Raw genomic sequence first — 16,278 nt, forward strand, 5'->3', positions numbered from 1 at the left:
TTTTGTGTCCGCTCCCTTCCCCCCTCCCCCCCCCCCCCCAATACAAGAAAGATGCTAATAAACTAGACAGTTCAGTGTGGGTTCACCAGGTTGGTTGGAGACTGAAGCACTTGCCCTTGGGAGGAGAAGCCGGGAGAGCTAGGCTTGTGCAGCCTGGAGGAGAGACAGCTTTGGGAAGACCTATGAGCAGCCCCCCAGTGCCTATGAGGGGGTATCAAGAAATTGGCAGGACAATACACAGTGGTCATAAACTGAAACGGGGAGTTCTGATTGAGATGTAAGGGCAATATTTTTCTCTGTGAGGATAGCCAAGTGAGGGAACAGGTTGCCCAGCAAGGTTGTGCAGCCTTTGGAGGTTTTCAGGGCCCTGCTAGAGGAAGTCCTGAGCAACCTGGTCTCATGTGATTGCTGACCATGCTTTGAGCAGGAGGCTGGGCTACGTGACCTCCTAAGATACCTGCTGACCTCAGGGAGTCTGTGATTCAATGGTTGTATATTTTTGCCTTGCTTTAACCTCAGAGGGGAATGAGTGCATAAATACTAACACCTCCTTGGTGCTTTCTGCTTGTGTTGTGGGTAGGAGTCCTACCTGCAAAACCTGCAAATGGAAATATTGCTTGCTTTCTTCTTCTTCTTTTCCCCTCCTTGAGACAACATACTGGGAAGGAATCCACCCTAGGTAAAGAACTGCTGTAAATAATTTCCTTAAAAGGAAGAACAGTACCATACATCTTCAGTCATCTTCTCTGTGTGTACCTGTAGACTGCTTCTTGTTCAGTGTGCCTTGCCACATTGTCTTCTGGCTTAGAGCTGGATGCTGCTTGGTGTGAGAAAGCGGGGCAAAAAAAGATTAAGTGCCTTTCTGGCAAATGGACTGTACATGCACTGTTTTTTTTTTTTTTTTAAAAAAAACAAACTGTATCTCTGTGCATCTGATCTTATTAGCGTTGTAGCTGCTAACAGAATTCCCTCAGCTTTAACTGAGGCAGGCCTGGATTTGTATGCCAAGAATTTGGCTTCTATTTATGTTCTGTTTGAGCTGATACAGTTCATTTTTGTTCCACTGCTTATGATTTAGGTATCTTATTTGTAGCAGTTTTATTCTGTTCTTAAATTTATTAACAGAGAACTATGTTAGGTATTTATTAACCGAAATATACATTACAAGAAATGATGATTCAGTCTTGGTACAAGTTCCTTGATAACTTCCAGCATGAGATGATAAGCTGCTATAATATAAATGCCTGCTTCATTCACACCCAGTGTAACATAGCAACATCTCATTTTTAAAAAATCTACAATCTGTGGTTCTTAGGAGTAGTATTGTACAGGGAACAATTTGTGCTATGGTTTTTTTTTTTCAGTATTACAGAGCTGTCTTGAGGAATAGGAAAAAATAAATGGAAATTAACTTTTTTCTACATTCTTTTCTCTCCTTGCTTTTGTGCACCGCTGAAAGAGCCTATATATCAAATTTCAGCAAGATTTGCTTCCCAGCAGGCCTTCTATGGCAATAGGTTGAACAAGACTCGATTAGGTATTATATAGCTATATTCAGTAGATGACATGGACACAAGAGTATTTTAGATATTCTCAGGCATTGTGTTCACATTTTTTTGGGGGTTTTTTTTGGTTGTTGTTTTTAAGGCTTGCAGGTTGTTTCAGAGAAGCTATTTCGCAGCTTGCCTGCACTAAGCTTTCTCCATGAGGCGCAGTTCCTTGGATAACAATCTTCCAGTTTCCTCTTTTCTGTCTTCCATTAAGAAATGCTTACTGGCTCGTTCTTTCTGCTCCATTAGGAATAAAGAATCTTGATGTGACTGCAGTTATAATGCACGTTCCTTTTTAAAGAAAATGTATGTAGCTTTTACAATTCTTAGGTTTGCAGAGCAGAAAAACTTGGCAGTGTACATCTCTTATGAGCTCAGTGGATATTGTGCCATTAGGTCTGAACACTGAGCTGCCTTGTAGTTTTGCAGGAGTTTGCATCAGTGCTGTTTCTGTTGCCTTCTGGTTATTGTACAAGTAATGACTTTTGGAACAAAGTTTCCATAAAGTAGAAATGCAGATGCAGAACATTATTTATGTCCTGCTAGCTGAAAACTGATGATCTGTTGTTTATCCTGTAATTAGAGGAAAATATCAAACAGAATCTGATGTGCAACCAGAGTTGAGATACTTTCTAGTCGTGATGGGTAGAAGGATTTACCAAAGATAATCCCAGTAGTGTCACGAGAGGGGAAGCTGATTCGCAGAAAGGAATGCTGACTTTCCTTTAAAGTCATCTTTGTAGTCGTCCAAAGACTATAAATTTTCTTGCTAAAATTACTGTTTGTCATGGAATCAGAATTTCAGTCTTATCAACGCCAGGGCAGCAGACTGCTCTTTTTATAGAGGTGTTAGTGCTTCTAAGGTCTAATAGTCTCTTGCTGGGCATTGGAAACTCCTGTTTCATCTACACCAGCGTTCATGGTCAAAGATGAGTGCTCTTGATGAAATATCTGAAACAAGTTTTGGAAGCTGTCCTTTGAAATCGTTTCACAGATTTCTGGTTTCATTTCCATTTCAAATCTGTTTGCTTTCATGGCATATGACTTTTTCTCTGCGTGAGGAAGACCATCCTGGAAAATCTGATTTTAATCTGAAATTTATTGTAATGCTATAATTTATACTTAAATATCAATATAAAAGTCAGAAATTATGACTAATTGGTAAGTAACTAAATATATCACAATATATTAAGGCATCTGATTTTTTTTCAAGTATACGCATTTAACATGTTTTTTGCTGAATTTTAAAGGCAGTCAAACTTACAGAATTACTAGTTAAGCCCCTAGAACTGGAGCATGCTGAGCTGCTAAAAATTGATTTTTAACAGTAATAGTCTCTTAGGCTCAGAAAGACTATTTTCTTCATGTAAGTTTGTTCAAATAGATTGGTTCAACAACTGAAAAAGTAGGAAAGTTCCCTTTCCTCTTTCAGTCTGTAAAGCTGTAAGAGACCTGTTGCTCCTAAAAGTTTGAAGGGAGAGGACCAGATGAAGATATCAAGAAAGAGGTGGTCAAATTGATGGCCAGTATTTTGGCCAGAATGGATCACCTATCTTCTCATAAAAGTACCTGGGAGCCATGTGCCTTGGCCTCTTTACTGGCATTGGCTGGGCATCTGCTGTATGTTGGGGGCATGCTTTTGCATGAGGCTGTGCAGAGCGTAGAGGAGTGATGAAAAGGTCTTTAGATCATCAGCGTGATCCATGTCGTTCACAGCTACCTCTCTGCCCGTACCTGAAGGAAAAAAGATGGTGAGTGTTGAGCCAGATGAGTTGATCAGGCAGCCTAAAGCCAATGGAAAGTTTTGACATAAGTACCTTTGGGCTAGATAACTTCAAGAGGTCCTTTCTAGCCCTATATTTCTGTGCTTTCTGCGGAGCCTGCAAGGAAGTGGTTTGAATCAGTAACTAGAAGTTATAGTGCATTTGGGAAATGAACTTTAAATGAAAAAACCCTCCATATTTTGATAAACTTTTTGTCATGTCCAGTACTTCAGGACAGTTGTTCAGAGTTGCCTAGATTCTTAGTTTTGTAATGCAGTACACACTAGTTCATGTATTTCCTGTTAAATAATGTTTTTTTCTTTAATTTTCAATTTGTAAATACTCCTTTGGAACAGGAATTTGATATTCTGTGGCTTAAAAATTACACGCTTACTGAGATTCTTAGATAATTTTATGTTAAACTAAATAACACCACCTCAGCTCACATGATGCTGCCTCTGGATACTATGTTCAGTTTTGGGCCCCGAGTACAAAAGAGATACTGAAAAACTGGTACAATCCATGGCCATTACCATGGTTGGGGGTTGCAACACGTGAGAAGAGGCTAAGGGAATTGGATTTGTTTAGTTTTAAGAAGAAATGGCTAAAGGGGGATTTAATTACACTCCTCTACTCCCTAAAGTGGAATTGTAGAGAAGATGAAGCCAGACTTTTTTCAGAGGTTCACAGCAAAAGGACAAGAGGTAACGGACACAAATTTCTGCAAGGGGAATTCCAATTGGACATAAGAGAAAAGTTTTTCCTGACATGACCGATTAAGCGCTGGAACAGGATGCCCAGAGAGGTGGTGAGATCTCCCTCCTTGGGGATTTTCAGAACTTGAGTGTAAAAGGCCCTGAGCAACTTGGTCTGATTTTTGAAGTTAGACCTTCTTGGGCGTATAAGAAAACAACCATAGGTCCCTTTCAATTTAATTTTTTCAGTGATTTCTGTGGTAATTGTTCAGAGAAATATGCATAGCTATGCTGTTAACAGAAGTTCCAAATTATAACAGCCACGAGAATCAATGGGGAGGGAAAAGCACGTGAGTTACAAACACAAAATGAATTGTATGCTGCTAGGTGGATTAAATCATCTGCCTTAATCTTAATTTAAATCTCTTCATTTTAATTTAGTTCCTGTGTCTCTCAACGGAAGAGTGAAAACTTTCTCCTCTGCTTGATGCCTCTAAAAGTGTGTTCCATGAACATGCTCTCTGCTATATAAAGTGACAATTATTTTATTTTTATGGCGGGTATAACGGGAACTTACAATACGCAAGCTTTCTTTGCTGACAGAACATTTGTCTTGGTAACTAAAAACTGAAAACAAGTCTATGGAACTTCAAGACAAATTAATGCAATGCATAAGTCAACCGATAAGGCATTCTTAAGTGAGAAAGTGCATCTTTTTTCATGTGAATAACTGCACTGTTCAAATAAGAAAAAGCAGCTCAGTGGTTAGGATTCCAGCCCTCAGTCTGTGTCCTTCCTCTGCGCAAATGCTGTGCGATTTGAAACACATCGCTGTTTTCTTATTTTCCCTTTTTGATCTAGCTAAAAACTAAACAAGGAAAATAAGATTAAAAAAATGTAGTTCTACATTTTGTTATTATGTGTGTGTAAGGAAGAAAATGATTTTTGAACTTATTATTGAACTAAGTTCTGCATATATTTAAAAATTTACTGCATATATACATATATATATATATATATAAAATGTGTGTGTGTGTATATATATATATATAAATCTGAATGCCTTTTAGCTACCCTCTTAGAGATGTATCTGGAAGAGGTATTGCAACTTTAAAAGATTTCCCAGTTATTACATGTTTCATCTTTGAAAATCTAAGTTTCAGTGAGGATTCAAGTTTAAAAAATAAATAGCCTTCTCCTGAGACCATAATTCTTCCTTTTTTTTTTTCCTGACAATTTTGATGTGGCAGAATGCATTCCAGACGCTTGTAAGTGGGAACACGCCTTTTAGCTCTACAGAAATAAATGGTAATGAGGGAGACTTTAGAAGGGGCAGTGAAAATGTGTAAAGGAATATTTTGTGTTATAGGCAGATGCTGTACATAAGTTTATGAATCCTTTTTAAGCTTTGGCTCTGAAGTTGCTTTTTCCTATCCAGAACTTGATTGAGAGCAGAGCTAAAGATGATTTAGAGTGCAATTTCATGCACTTAGAGAGTTGGAAGTTTTAGGAATTGTCTCAATTGTATCAGGACCTTAAAATGCCAGAATTGTCATCCTTTTTGGAACATCTGCCCTCGTGATTTCCATTTATGTGTCTGACATGAGGGAGGTGAATTGCTTCTTACCTCTACGGATGCTTTTTAAGGGATTTCTTTTCATTCACTGCCACCTTTTCTGGAAGCGGCCTCACAGTCACAGGCCCAGGTTCTCATGGGAGACTTCAACCACCCTGACATTTGCTAGAGGAACAACGCAACAAGGTACACACAATCCAGGAGGTTCCTAGAAAGCATTGATGATAACTTTCTGACACAGGTAGTGGAGGAGCCAACAAGGAGAGGTGTGCTGCTGGACCTTGTACTAACAAACAAGGAAGGGTTGATTGGAGATGTGAAGGTTGGGGCAGCCTTGGCTGCAGTGACCATGAGATGGTGGAGTTCAGCTTCCTGCGAGGAGGAAGCAAGGCAATAGGTAGGATCGCAACCCTGGACTTCGGGAGAGCTAACTTTGGCCTCTTCATGGACCTTGGAAGAATGTTGTGTTAACTGCTGCAAGCACGGACAATAACTCCATTGATGTTAACTTCAAAAAAGTACTCAGGAGTGAGACAAAAGATGCAGCAACTCCAGTATTGGCTCTTCCAGTGTCTCCTGCAGCTTTTATAAACTTAATTTTCCTCCACAGCCTTACTCTTAAATCTTTCATTTCGATGTGCTGCTTAGTCAGTTAGAATGGAAATGTTTTTGGGCAGTGTATGTGCATTGTGTAGTACAGCTGGTCTTGTTTGTCCTTACAGATGTTACTGCAAAATCACTATTTAAATGCTGTTTTGGGGCAGGAAGGAAAATTTCTCCTGCATATTCTGGGCTTTGCTCTCTGCTAGTGTGCATTCTGGGCCAAAGTATGTAAATGGTTTTATTCTTTACATTAAAATATTAGACCTAGCATTAGAGAAGAGAGGAAAAAAGTTCAGGCGCTCATGCAGATTCCTCACTATTACTTCACTGTCCTCTGGAGAAGTGAAAGCAAAGCGGGCTCAACGAGTATTTTTCTTTCAGAAAAATTTCTTTCTTTCAGAAAAAAGCTGTGTTTGAAGTGTATGGTTAGAACTTCAAAGTGCTTCAAGAACCTTTTTAACTTAGATTTTCTCTCTTTTTTTTTTTTTTTTCCTGGATGAAGAAAACAAAAGATCTTTAAAGCTAAGGAAGGGACAATTGAAATGGAGAAAATGCAGCAGTTGTTATGGTTGCTTCATTTCAAAATGAATGTAAATTAAACCATTATAAGCAGAAGTGATGCCTTCTAAGGGAAAAATAATTAATGTGGTGTTCATTGACAAGCTAGGTATTAGGTGCTAATGTTTGTGATTTTTCGGTATTAATTGCTAAATGGAGAAAAGCATCATTAAAACTGATAAGCTTCCTAGAATTTTTCTCCCTCCTTCCTTCATTAAGATTTTGAAACAGAATATTTGGCACAAACGGACACTAAAATAACATCTTTTAATAATCAGGCTGTAGTTGTCACAATGAGAGCTGCAGAGTACCACATGGTTTAAAAGCTTCATCTTTATCCAGCTGGCGTATTGAGATCATTACAAGAAATGGCTTCAATGCTAGGGGCTGTGTACATAAAAATGTAGACTAGTTATATTTCGAAGCTAGAAGCTAGGCACACTTCCTCTCGTCCATAACGGTATTAGCTAATAGGTATGAGCTTGGCCAAATTAAAAAGGAGTGTCTGAAAATCTGGAAATGATGTTCATCTACAAAATATGTTTTATTTTGCAGGAATTTTTGATCTGCTAAAGGCACAGTGGATACACTAGAATGGACACAGAGGAGTTCCCTCCCCCACCTCCAGAAGGTAACTGAAATACTTAATATTTTTAAAATCACTTTCGTTGAAAAATAATCACATTTGTCACAACGATATTTTCACCTTTCACTGGAAAGTCCCTCCCCCCATATCTCCTTCGGACTTGCTGATGCTCTCTCGGGGTATTTGGCTGTGCCTTACTGAGACATAAATTCCCACCCTCTATCCAGTTCTTGGAGCTGGTTCACTGGTGTTACGAGAGCGTGTCGGGAAGAACACTGGGAAGCAATTGGTTCTTACAGGCCCAGTCTGCAAATACATGCTTCCTATAGCAGGATGCATGTCATCATACACTTCATACAGCCCTGAGCCCTCATGCAAAGCCTGTGGCGGGGGCAGGATATCAAAGCCAGGGGCACAGATGCCAGGATAGATTTGGAGTCTGAATTGAGGGGACAGAGTGGGGTGGATTTTTCTCTGTTGGGACACGTGCTGCTTCCACAAGGCATGCTTAACCTGCGGGATGACTGCTGAGGGCTGGAGCTGACGGACCTTCTTTTGAAGCTGTCTTTTCTCACCCTGAGCCTGCAGCTCAGTGCCCAGGCAGCATGCCCCCTGCAGGAAATGGAGTGGAAGCATGGCTGGAGCACAGAAATGTATGGAAGATTGCTATTTGTGTGCTATTTGTGTTAGACTGGAACTGCTTTATAAAGTCCCCTTGGTGCCCTTTGGCTGCTACATGCTGGTGACTGTGTGGCCACTGGTAGAGTCCAGAATTCAGAGGGCTTAAAGACAATATACAAGTGTCATGTATCCTTGCACTGGAATTAACGCCTGTTGTAAAGGAATTTCATCTATGGTGTTTTTTTTTTCCCCCCGATTTCCTGTGAACACGCCCTTCTGTGCTGTTTAGCATTTGTCTTTTAAGTCTTTGAGGCTGGGAGACTTTGGAGAAATAGTCTGATCTTACTCTTACTAAAGCATTGGTTTTTGGAGATGGCGATTATGCAGACCTGCAGTTGAAGCCGGTACAGCTGTTTTTATTATAATAAATAATAAATTTTCTAGGATACTTTGCTGAGATAGTGACTTTTTGTATTGTTTCCATAGATTTCTGATCTATCCCTCTTATAAAGATTATTACATTTTATTTATTGTTGACACAGTACCTATATGAAGCTTTTTAAGCATGAAAGAGGATTTATCGTAATTTTACCTAGCCGTAGGTAAAATTTAGGTATTTAGGAAATTGGGAATTGTCATTCTCTTTAGAAATTGCTATATCTGTAGCTCAGATGCTGCCACAGATAAAGGTCTAATACTAGACCTAATACTACCTAGGAAATGGGGAATATGAAAGAAGTAGAAAGTCATGAAATCATTTTCTAATGGGGTAGGCGTATTTCTAGCCATCATTATTGACAGTTTTATTTATGCTCTGATATCATTGAATATTGTACTAGCAAAATGTGTTTCCTGCCCTTGACTTAATCCATGTGGTCAGGATTTTAACTCTGTTTTGTTTAGTGACAGTTACTGTGAAACTATCCCTATCAGATTATTTATCTGCAAAGAATGTACAGCTGTGGGGGAAGAGTCATCCTTAAGGAATCGATATTTCCACTTGAGCAGGGACTGCCATTGTTCAAAGATAGCTAATAATTGTGACAACCACTCCAACTCAGTGAAGCATCTCAGTGCATGCAATACTCTGTTTCATATACACATACGCAGTTCAGAGCTTTGCAGAGAAAGAACCTAAATTCCAGAATCATATTGAGCTATGTTACCCTGAATTTTTGTTTTTTTCAAACATGTAACTCCTTAATATTCTGATTAAACTTATTTAACATAAGCTGAGATTTTGCTCAAGATACTACTTTATCTGATCTTGTGTCAATGGACACTTTCCCTGACATCTCAAAGTTTGGTTTAAAAAATATTGGGACTAGAATCTTTTTTGACTTTGCCAATGCTAATTTTCTTGAGAAGTCATATTCATAAAGACAGTGTCACTGAAGATAAAAGTAAGTATTCTGCAGTGCAGAATATTAGTAAACATTTCAATAGTTACACTAAAAATACTTCAGTTCATTTTCTAGATAATCTCCATTGCCTGTTTTGCAGGTGGAAAATAGGTGACATTTTTAGGAGCGAGTACAGCTGCAAATTCACATAGCTAAGTTAAAGGAAAAAAGGACAGGATGGGATTGGTTTTGCAGTGGTTAAGCTTTTTCCTGCTGTATGTATATACCAGCCATCCAGGTATCTGCTCAGAAATGATGGATGGGATCTGCCTGTGCGTTCAGGCAGTGGATGGGCAAATTACTGCAGTGAGAAGTAAGATCAGGGTGGTTTCTGTAGTGTAGTGGTTATCACGTTCGCCTCACACGCGAAAGGTCCCCGGTTCGAAACCGGGCAGAAACACTCTGGACAAAAATGAATTTTTGCAACATTTTGAACATGAGGAAAAGCCTCTCTACTGTGAGAGCGGTCGAACACCGAAACAAATTGCCCAGAGAGGCTGTGGAGTCTCCTTCGCTGGAGATCTTCAAAACCCGTCTGGATGTGATCCTGGGAAATATGCTCTAGAGGACCCTACTTGAGCAGGGAGGTTGGACTAGCTGATCTCCAGAGGTCTCTTCCAACCTCAACCGTTCTGTGATTCTGCTCAGGCAGGATCCTCTAGAGGACATCGCCCAAGATCATGTCCAGGCGGGTTTTGAAGATCTCCAGTGAAGGAGACTCCACAGCCTCTCTGGGCAATTTGCTTCAGTGGTCGACCACTCTCGCAGTAGAGAAGCTTTTCCTCATGTTCAGATGGAACTGCCTGTGGTTCAGTTTGTGCCCGTTGCCTCTTGTCCTGTCGCTGGGCACCACAGAGAAGAGACTGGCCCCATCCTCTTGACACCCCCCCCTTCAGCTACTTGTACACACTGATTGCCTGTCTTCTCTTCTCCAGGCTGAACAGGCCCAGCTCTCTCAGCCTTTCTTAAAGGAGGAGTTGGACTAGCTGATCTCCAGAGGTCTCTTCTAACCTCAACTGTTCTGTGATCCTTTGACTGAGGGCCTGACTGTGTGCTGATTGCAGCAGCCTCTACTACATTGCAAACGTCCTCAGCTGCTGCATAATGATTATAAAACCCTGAACTGCGCCCACAGATCACATCATTAAATGTTTTTCTGAAGTTACTCTGAATTCATAAGTGTGTGTGTGTGTGGTTTTTTTTTTTTTTTAAAAACCTATCCACTCTTCTTACAGATGCAGCTTTAGTGATGAAAGTCATTTGGGTTCTTCTCTGTTTTAAAGTGACAGTATAGCCTTCATGATTAACTATATTCCTATTTAGTGGGTTTCCAATGTTGTTTTTGGACAAGAAACTTCACCAGATCTGTTTATATCAATGTCACTACATACAAAGCGGAAGAATGACCGTAAGCCTTTATTTTTGTCATGAGGAGGTTGTGAAAATCTATATGAAGGCTATGCAACCAAATTCATGTTGAATAGTGTCTTTTCATCAGCAGTGATTATCTCAGTGTCTACCTTATTAAAGAAATGATCAGTTAAGGTAATGACCTAGTGACAAGTTTATGCTAGTTAATTCTTCAAAGTTTGCAATTGCTCTAGGGTGGTAGAACTTTATAAAAATTAAATGCCCTTGTGTTGCTTCCTCCAGAGTTTTTTAAAAACTAATTCCTCTTTTACTCCTGATTAAGAATTCCCTAATATTGTTGTTTCTGTGTTTTGAATCAATGTATGTGTTAGCCACAAGGGAGCAAAGGTAGTGGAACGCTTTGGAACGCTTTTCTTTTCTTTTCTTTAGCTGCCAACCCCAGAATACTAAAATAGTCACAGTTTCTCTGTCCTGGAAAAGGCAGTCAGTCTGTCTTGAATCTGAGAGAGCTCTTCAGGTAAAAGTTAGGTAGAAATAACTACTTTTACGAAATTTCTCATTGGGATAAATTTGCCTATTCCAGCGAAAAGATTTTAGAAAAATTCTTGATTATCTCTAAGAGGGAGCTGTTGAACAGCTGTTGTGTTTCGTTGTAGAGATAACTGTTTCTCTGCTAGGGGAACTGCTTTCTCTTCTCTGTACTATATATTATTTTCAGATTATTCATTTACCTTTTGTCCTGTGTAGTGAATAATTTCATAGTTTTGAAATAGTTCTTTGTCATACTGACAAGAAAATCACTTGGTGTATGTTTTACAATTTGTTTTATGGAAGTAAAGAACAGTGAGGGAAATGAGGTTGCATTTCAGACTAGAGTAAAATAAAAAGTCATTATTTAGTATAACTAGAGGATTGAAATAAGAACACTGCTTACATTAAACTGCAGCTATAAAGGGAGTTGGTCTTAGGCTATACAGCATTGTTTGCTAGGCACGTCTATTTTCAGTGTACAGACAGTTACAAATGATGGTAAAAAGGGGAGCTAAGATCTCAGAAGAATGAGAACAGAATATGAATTGTAGTTATGAATGATCCCTTGTTTTTGAAGCTGGCTGTGACTTGCTGGTATCTGACATCCCATTAGTAATAGAACAATTTATTTATTTTTAAAGATCACATTAGTCTCAGTAAAGGAAAATGCGTTGGTTAATGTAAGGATCAATTATTTCATATAACAATGCAGACAAGCTGTATGACAAAGAGTAACAAGAAAATTCAGATTACAGAAATGCACCAATGGTGTCACATGTCACTCCTAATTATATCTTTTTTTTCTTCTAGCCAAGCATATTTGGGAGTTGAGGAAAAAAACAAAGAGAAATAGGTTAATTAAAATTGTTTCTGTTTTAGCATCTGCAAAGCAAACACAGTTTATGCAGATGTAATTGTATCCTCTGTGCTTTGAAGTAATCCAGTAAAATCTGTGCTAGACGTTTATGATTTGTTAAATGATCAAATGTGATTGAGTGACAGTGCTCTGTGACTAGCATCTTCATTTTGGCAGTATATGATATTTCTTTTCTGAATACTGTTTTAGTTTTTGGTTAGTTTTTTTTTACTCGTAATAGTTTTTTTTTATTCCCTCAGCTGCTCAGTAATGTGACTCTAGTGCTGGACTTAACTTGCACAGCAGTGTGTAGGGACAAGCCCCAGATACGTTGATTGAAAAGACCGATTGATGATGAGACAAAGGAGTACTAAGGGATGTCAACAAAACTTCACCTCTAGTCTGAGATAATTAATATTATTTGTTTAAAAGACAAAGAGATAAATTGTAAAATAAGTTATGCTGATTGTTGGATATTTCTGCAAGAATACTTATATAAGCTAAACTCTGAAATGTGAATTTCAAATAGTAAGCCAACCTATAAGGAGAGGTGTGAAATATTTTTTCTTTATTTCTTTTGCCTTTTTAGGACTTGTAACTAGCGCTAACCAGAATAAATTGCTGCCAAGTAACAGAGGGATTTTTTTGTATTTTTGTTAATTCCATTTCACTGATCCCAGCAAATATTCACCAACTGTGCCTAAAACCTCTATAGTGTTTACATAGACAGATTTATTTTTTTATACATTGTTATAATTCTTCTTTGTTGTGTAAGAGTGCTAGTAAAGGCTTGTTTGCATTAAGATAACTTAAACAGAGTGTCTGAACTATTGAATGAAGCATTTATTAGGTGCTGCTTTCTTTCTTTACAGAGATAAACTGAAATTATGCCTAGCAATTTGAGGAAAATCTACTTTTGGAAAAACATTTGGGAAAAAAACCCTCCAGTCCTCCATACAGATTCTTTCCAGGAAACAAAACCTTGTCATAATTTCATATAAGTGAATAGAGAAGATGATTTAGTTTGTCTAAGTAAGGTCCTTACAGGAGTATATCATTGTTAGAATAATCTGTTGTTAAACTCAGTAGCATTGGTTAGATCAAATTCTAGAAATTATGCGCATTCTAAGCAGGATAGTCTTTAAATAAAATAATTCTCTGTTCTGTAAAGTATGGAGCAGCATTGCTGTAGTCTGTGAGCTACACTGATCTTGCAGTTATTTGTAAGAAGAAGAATGGTTGATGCTAAAGTGTAGCTGTATGTTCTGTAACTGTCCTTGTTTTGGATACTCTTTCCCTGTAGATGAAAACTTCATTTTGTTGTAATTTTTTGAGGTTTCATAGTTTAGTTTTTTTCTGATTAAAATACTACTCAAAAACAAAATTTTGTAAACATGAATGAGTAGGAACTTCGATGAGAGCTGGTAGAGCTATCTGGTCAGTGGAGTCCCTGGAGCCTAGGTAACCGTTCAGGTAAAGCAGACACATTGGAAAGTAGCGTGTGGGGGACAGTGAAAGAGAAAAGGGTTAAAAGTGAGAATGACCCAGAACTTCCGCCTTGTTTGAGCATACCAAAAGATAATTTGTGTCCACACCTCAAGTTTTGCCACCTCTTTGAAGTCTGCAAATTTCAGGAAGCGTCTCTGTTTAGTGTAAACTATTCAGTTGTTACTGATCAATGGGTGCTAGGTGTTAAAATAGGAGCAATTCACTTGCTCTTCCAAGATTATTTCCACAATGTTCTTAACCAGCCTTTAAGTACTATTTTGTCTTACCAGAAAATTGCCTAGGTCATTGTGCAAGCCTATCCCTTGGCAGCAGTATTTCATTTTTAACTTGTAAACTTGATTCAAGCTTTATTTAAGAATCGGTTTATCTGTATAGCACTCAGTAGGCTGAGGAAAGAGCGGGAATGGGGAAAAATGAGTTGGTGAGAAGCTAGCTGAAATCCAAGGTATTTCCATTATTGCCTGTAATTTATGTGACATAACTGTTCTGTTTTAGTGTATAAATTCTGCTGTAGTACGAGAAGATGGTTTCTGTAAAAGATGGGTTTCTAGGTTGCTTCCTTGTTCAGAATACGTTGAGGAGAAAATTTAAAATAAACAGTTAAATCTAAGTCATTTTTAGGCATGTGAGTAGGCTGCAATGCGTTACTTTGAGAGGGTAAGATAGAATACTCATTGTGGAAAAAGTAATCTGTTGCAGCATGTCCAAGAAGTCAAATCAATCCCCAAAGCAGCACATATGCTCTGAACCCCACCTTTGTCGTCCATCTCCAGTTTTGACACTGAGGTGAAGTGTTTTTAGGTGTTAAGAGTTCTACTTTTGGGAGTGCCAACAGGTGCTAATTTAACATTGGTAGAAAAAGGGTTGTTCAGCCTTGTAATGATCCAGAAAATAGGCATCCCATTGCCCGTTAAGCAAAGACACATGCACAGCTGGTGACAAGACAGGAGAAAGAAACATGATCCAAAGTTGAAGCCAAATCCTGAATCTTTGTTCCCAGAACGTGTCAGCGTGGTGAAAAGATCTTGCTAGACATGGTCTGAGACCTAAGGTACTTAAGCTTCTTTTGGTCTGGGTGGGCTCCTGCTCTTTTTAGAATCTGATGCACAGTTTATGTACCCAAACTGTTTTTTCCTTCTATGGAAGTGGGATCTCATTGTCCATCTGCTTTAGAGCCTCAGGGTAAGTGCCGCACTCTCTGTCTCACAGGACAGCCAATGACTCTTAAGTCATTCCAGTCCAAGGTATTTGATGATACAGCAATTTCATGTCACTAATTAGAGTTAAACAGAATGTATTAGAGAAATGCATATTCCTTAAGCTATTAAACAATAATTGCTTCAATGTAAAAAGTAATCATTTGTATAACTAGATATAGTAGATGGTACCCTTTAGGGGGAGGGGAAAAAAAAGAAAAAGTAAATGAAGAACAAGACAAATTCTGTTCTGTCTCTTGTGGAGAATTCCTTAACGTATGGCTTCTTTCTTACAGATATGAGTTATGTGGCAGAACTAGATTTCCCAGAAAAATCTTTCTCCTTTCTTTCCTCACGCGACACATGCTCCTTCCTTGCAGTCCCGGAGCTGGACACTTTCTTCATTTTCCCAAGGATTTTGTCGTCTTTCTGTTTTAATAAAATGCACTCTTTATTCCATACCCGGCACGAACTGTCCATTTGGCAGCACGTTGTGAGGGGAGAGTCATGATTCAGCCGTTGATGTGCTTGGCAGTGGACGCCAAGCTCAGCTACACGGTGGCCATCGAGCACGTTTCACTAGCAAAAGTCATGTCCTACAGCCTATGCAGTTTTGCCTCGATATCTTGAGAAATATTGAGTGCTATTTCTCGTTAGATGTTTGGTGGCGTTTACGCTAATTCAGACTAGCAATCACAGTAGTAATAAGTGTTGGAACTCCTTTAACACTGATAAAAAGTTAATACCCTTGAACACTAATAGAAGTTCTTCCTCATGGATCTATTATGTGGGAGCATATTTAGGCAGATTTCCAAATAATGCCCACACATACTTTTCTTAAAGAATCCCATTTTAAGTACCTCACTTGCTGCAAGTCAGTAGCATGTAGCGAAGGAATTTAGTGATGGAATCTATTAATAAAGTGCTGAGATGAAAAAGATTCGCTCTTTCCAGGACCAGGTTTAGTGTACGCTAGCGGCATTGGCGTGCGATACCAGCGTTGCCAGTATGTTGGCTATGAAAATACAAAGTCAGTTACTGTGGTCACAATGTTGCTTTTACATAGATTATAGTGTAACTAGCATTGAGAAGTATCTTGTAGGCTTACAAAGGAATACAGCTTTGTTTTGCTGCCAGTAGTCTCTGGAGAGCCTACTTCCTATCTAATGTTGTTTTAGCCTTTTGTTTTTTGCAATTCAGTGCGCTTAACTTCTAATTAACTCTAGTGTTAATTTTTAGCATAGTGAGTAGTTGATAAGACTCAATGCTTTTGGTATTTGCAAAAATCTTGCATAGCAACCACAGATACGGGTTTTATTGCAAGAAATATAATTCTTTAATATTCAGATTATTATTGCTAACAGTAGACTTTCTTAAACTTGGACAGGCGGATTCATGGTTCATTTGAGTTCAATTTGAATGTTACTTTTTATCCAGAAGATTAATTTATTATATTTGCT

General features: G+C 38.6%; 1 protein-coding gene and 1 non-coding gene across 7 annotated transcripts in view; both read left to right on the forward strand.

Annotated features, from left to right (window-relative positions):
* ARHGEF10 (Rho guanine nucleotide exchange factor 10) overlaps positions 1-16,278 on the forward strand; it is a 119,589-nt gene that overhangs the window by 7,230 nt on the left and 96,081 nt on the right. For all 6 annotated transcript variants that reach the window (XM_068937325.1, XM_068937321.1, XM_068937326.1 and 3 more), the window contains exon 2: positions 7,301-7,376. In XM_068937325.1, the coding sequence (XP_068793426.1) occupies positions 7,340-7,376 (37 nt within the window). In that variant the 5' untranslated portion in view covers positions 7,301-7,339. The remainder of the gene's footprint in view (positions 1-7,300; positions 7,377-16,278) is intronic.
* On the forward strand, positions 9,683-9,755 carry TRNAV-CAC (transfer RNA valine (anticodon CAC)). The gene has a single exon. It is a non-coding gene; the product is annotated as a tRNA-Val (tRNA).

The sequence above is a fragment of the Struthio camelus genome, chromosome 3 (assembly GCF_040807025.1).
Source record: "Struthio camelus isolate bStrCam1 chromosome 3, bStrCam1.hap1, whole genome shotgun sequence".
Taxonomy (NCBI): Eukaryota; Metazoa; Chordata; class Aves; order Struthioniformes; family Struthionidae; genus Struthio; species Struthio camelus.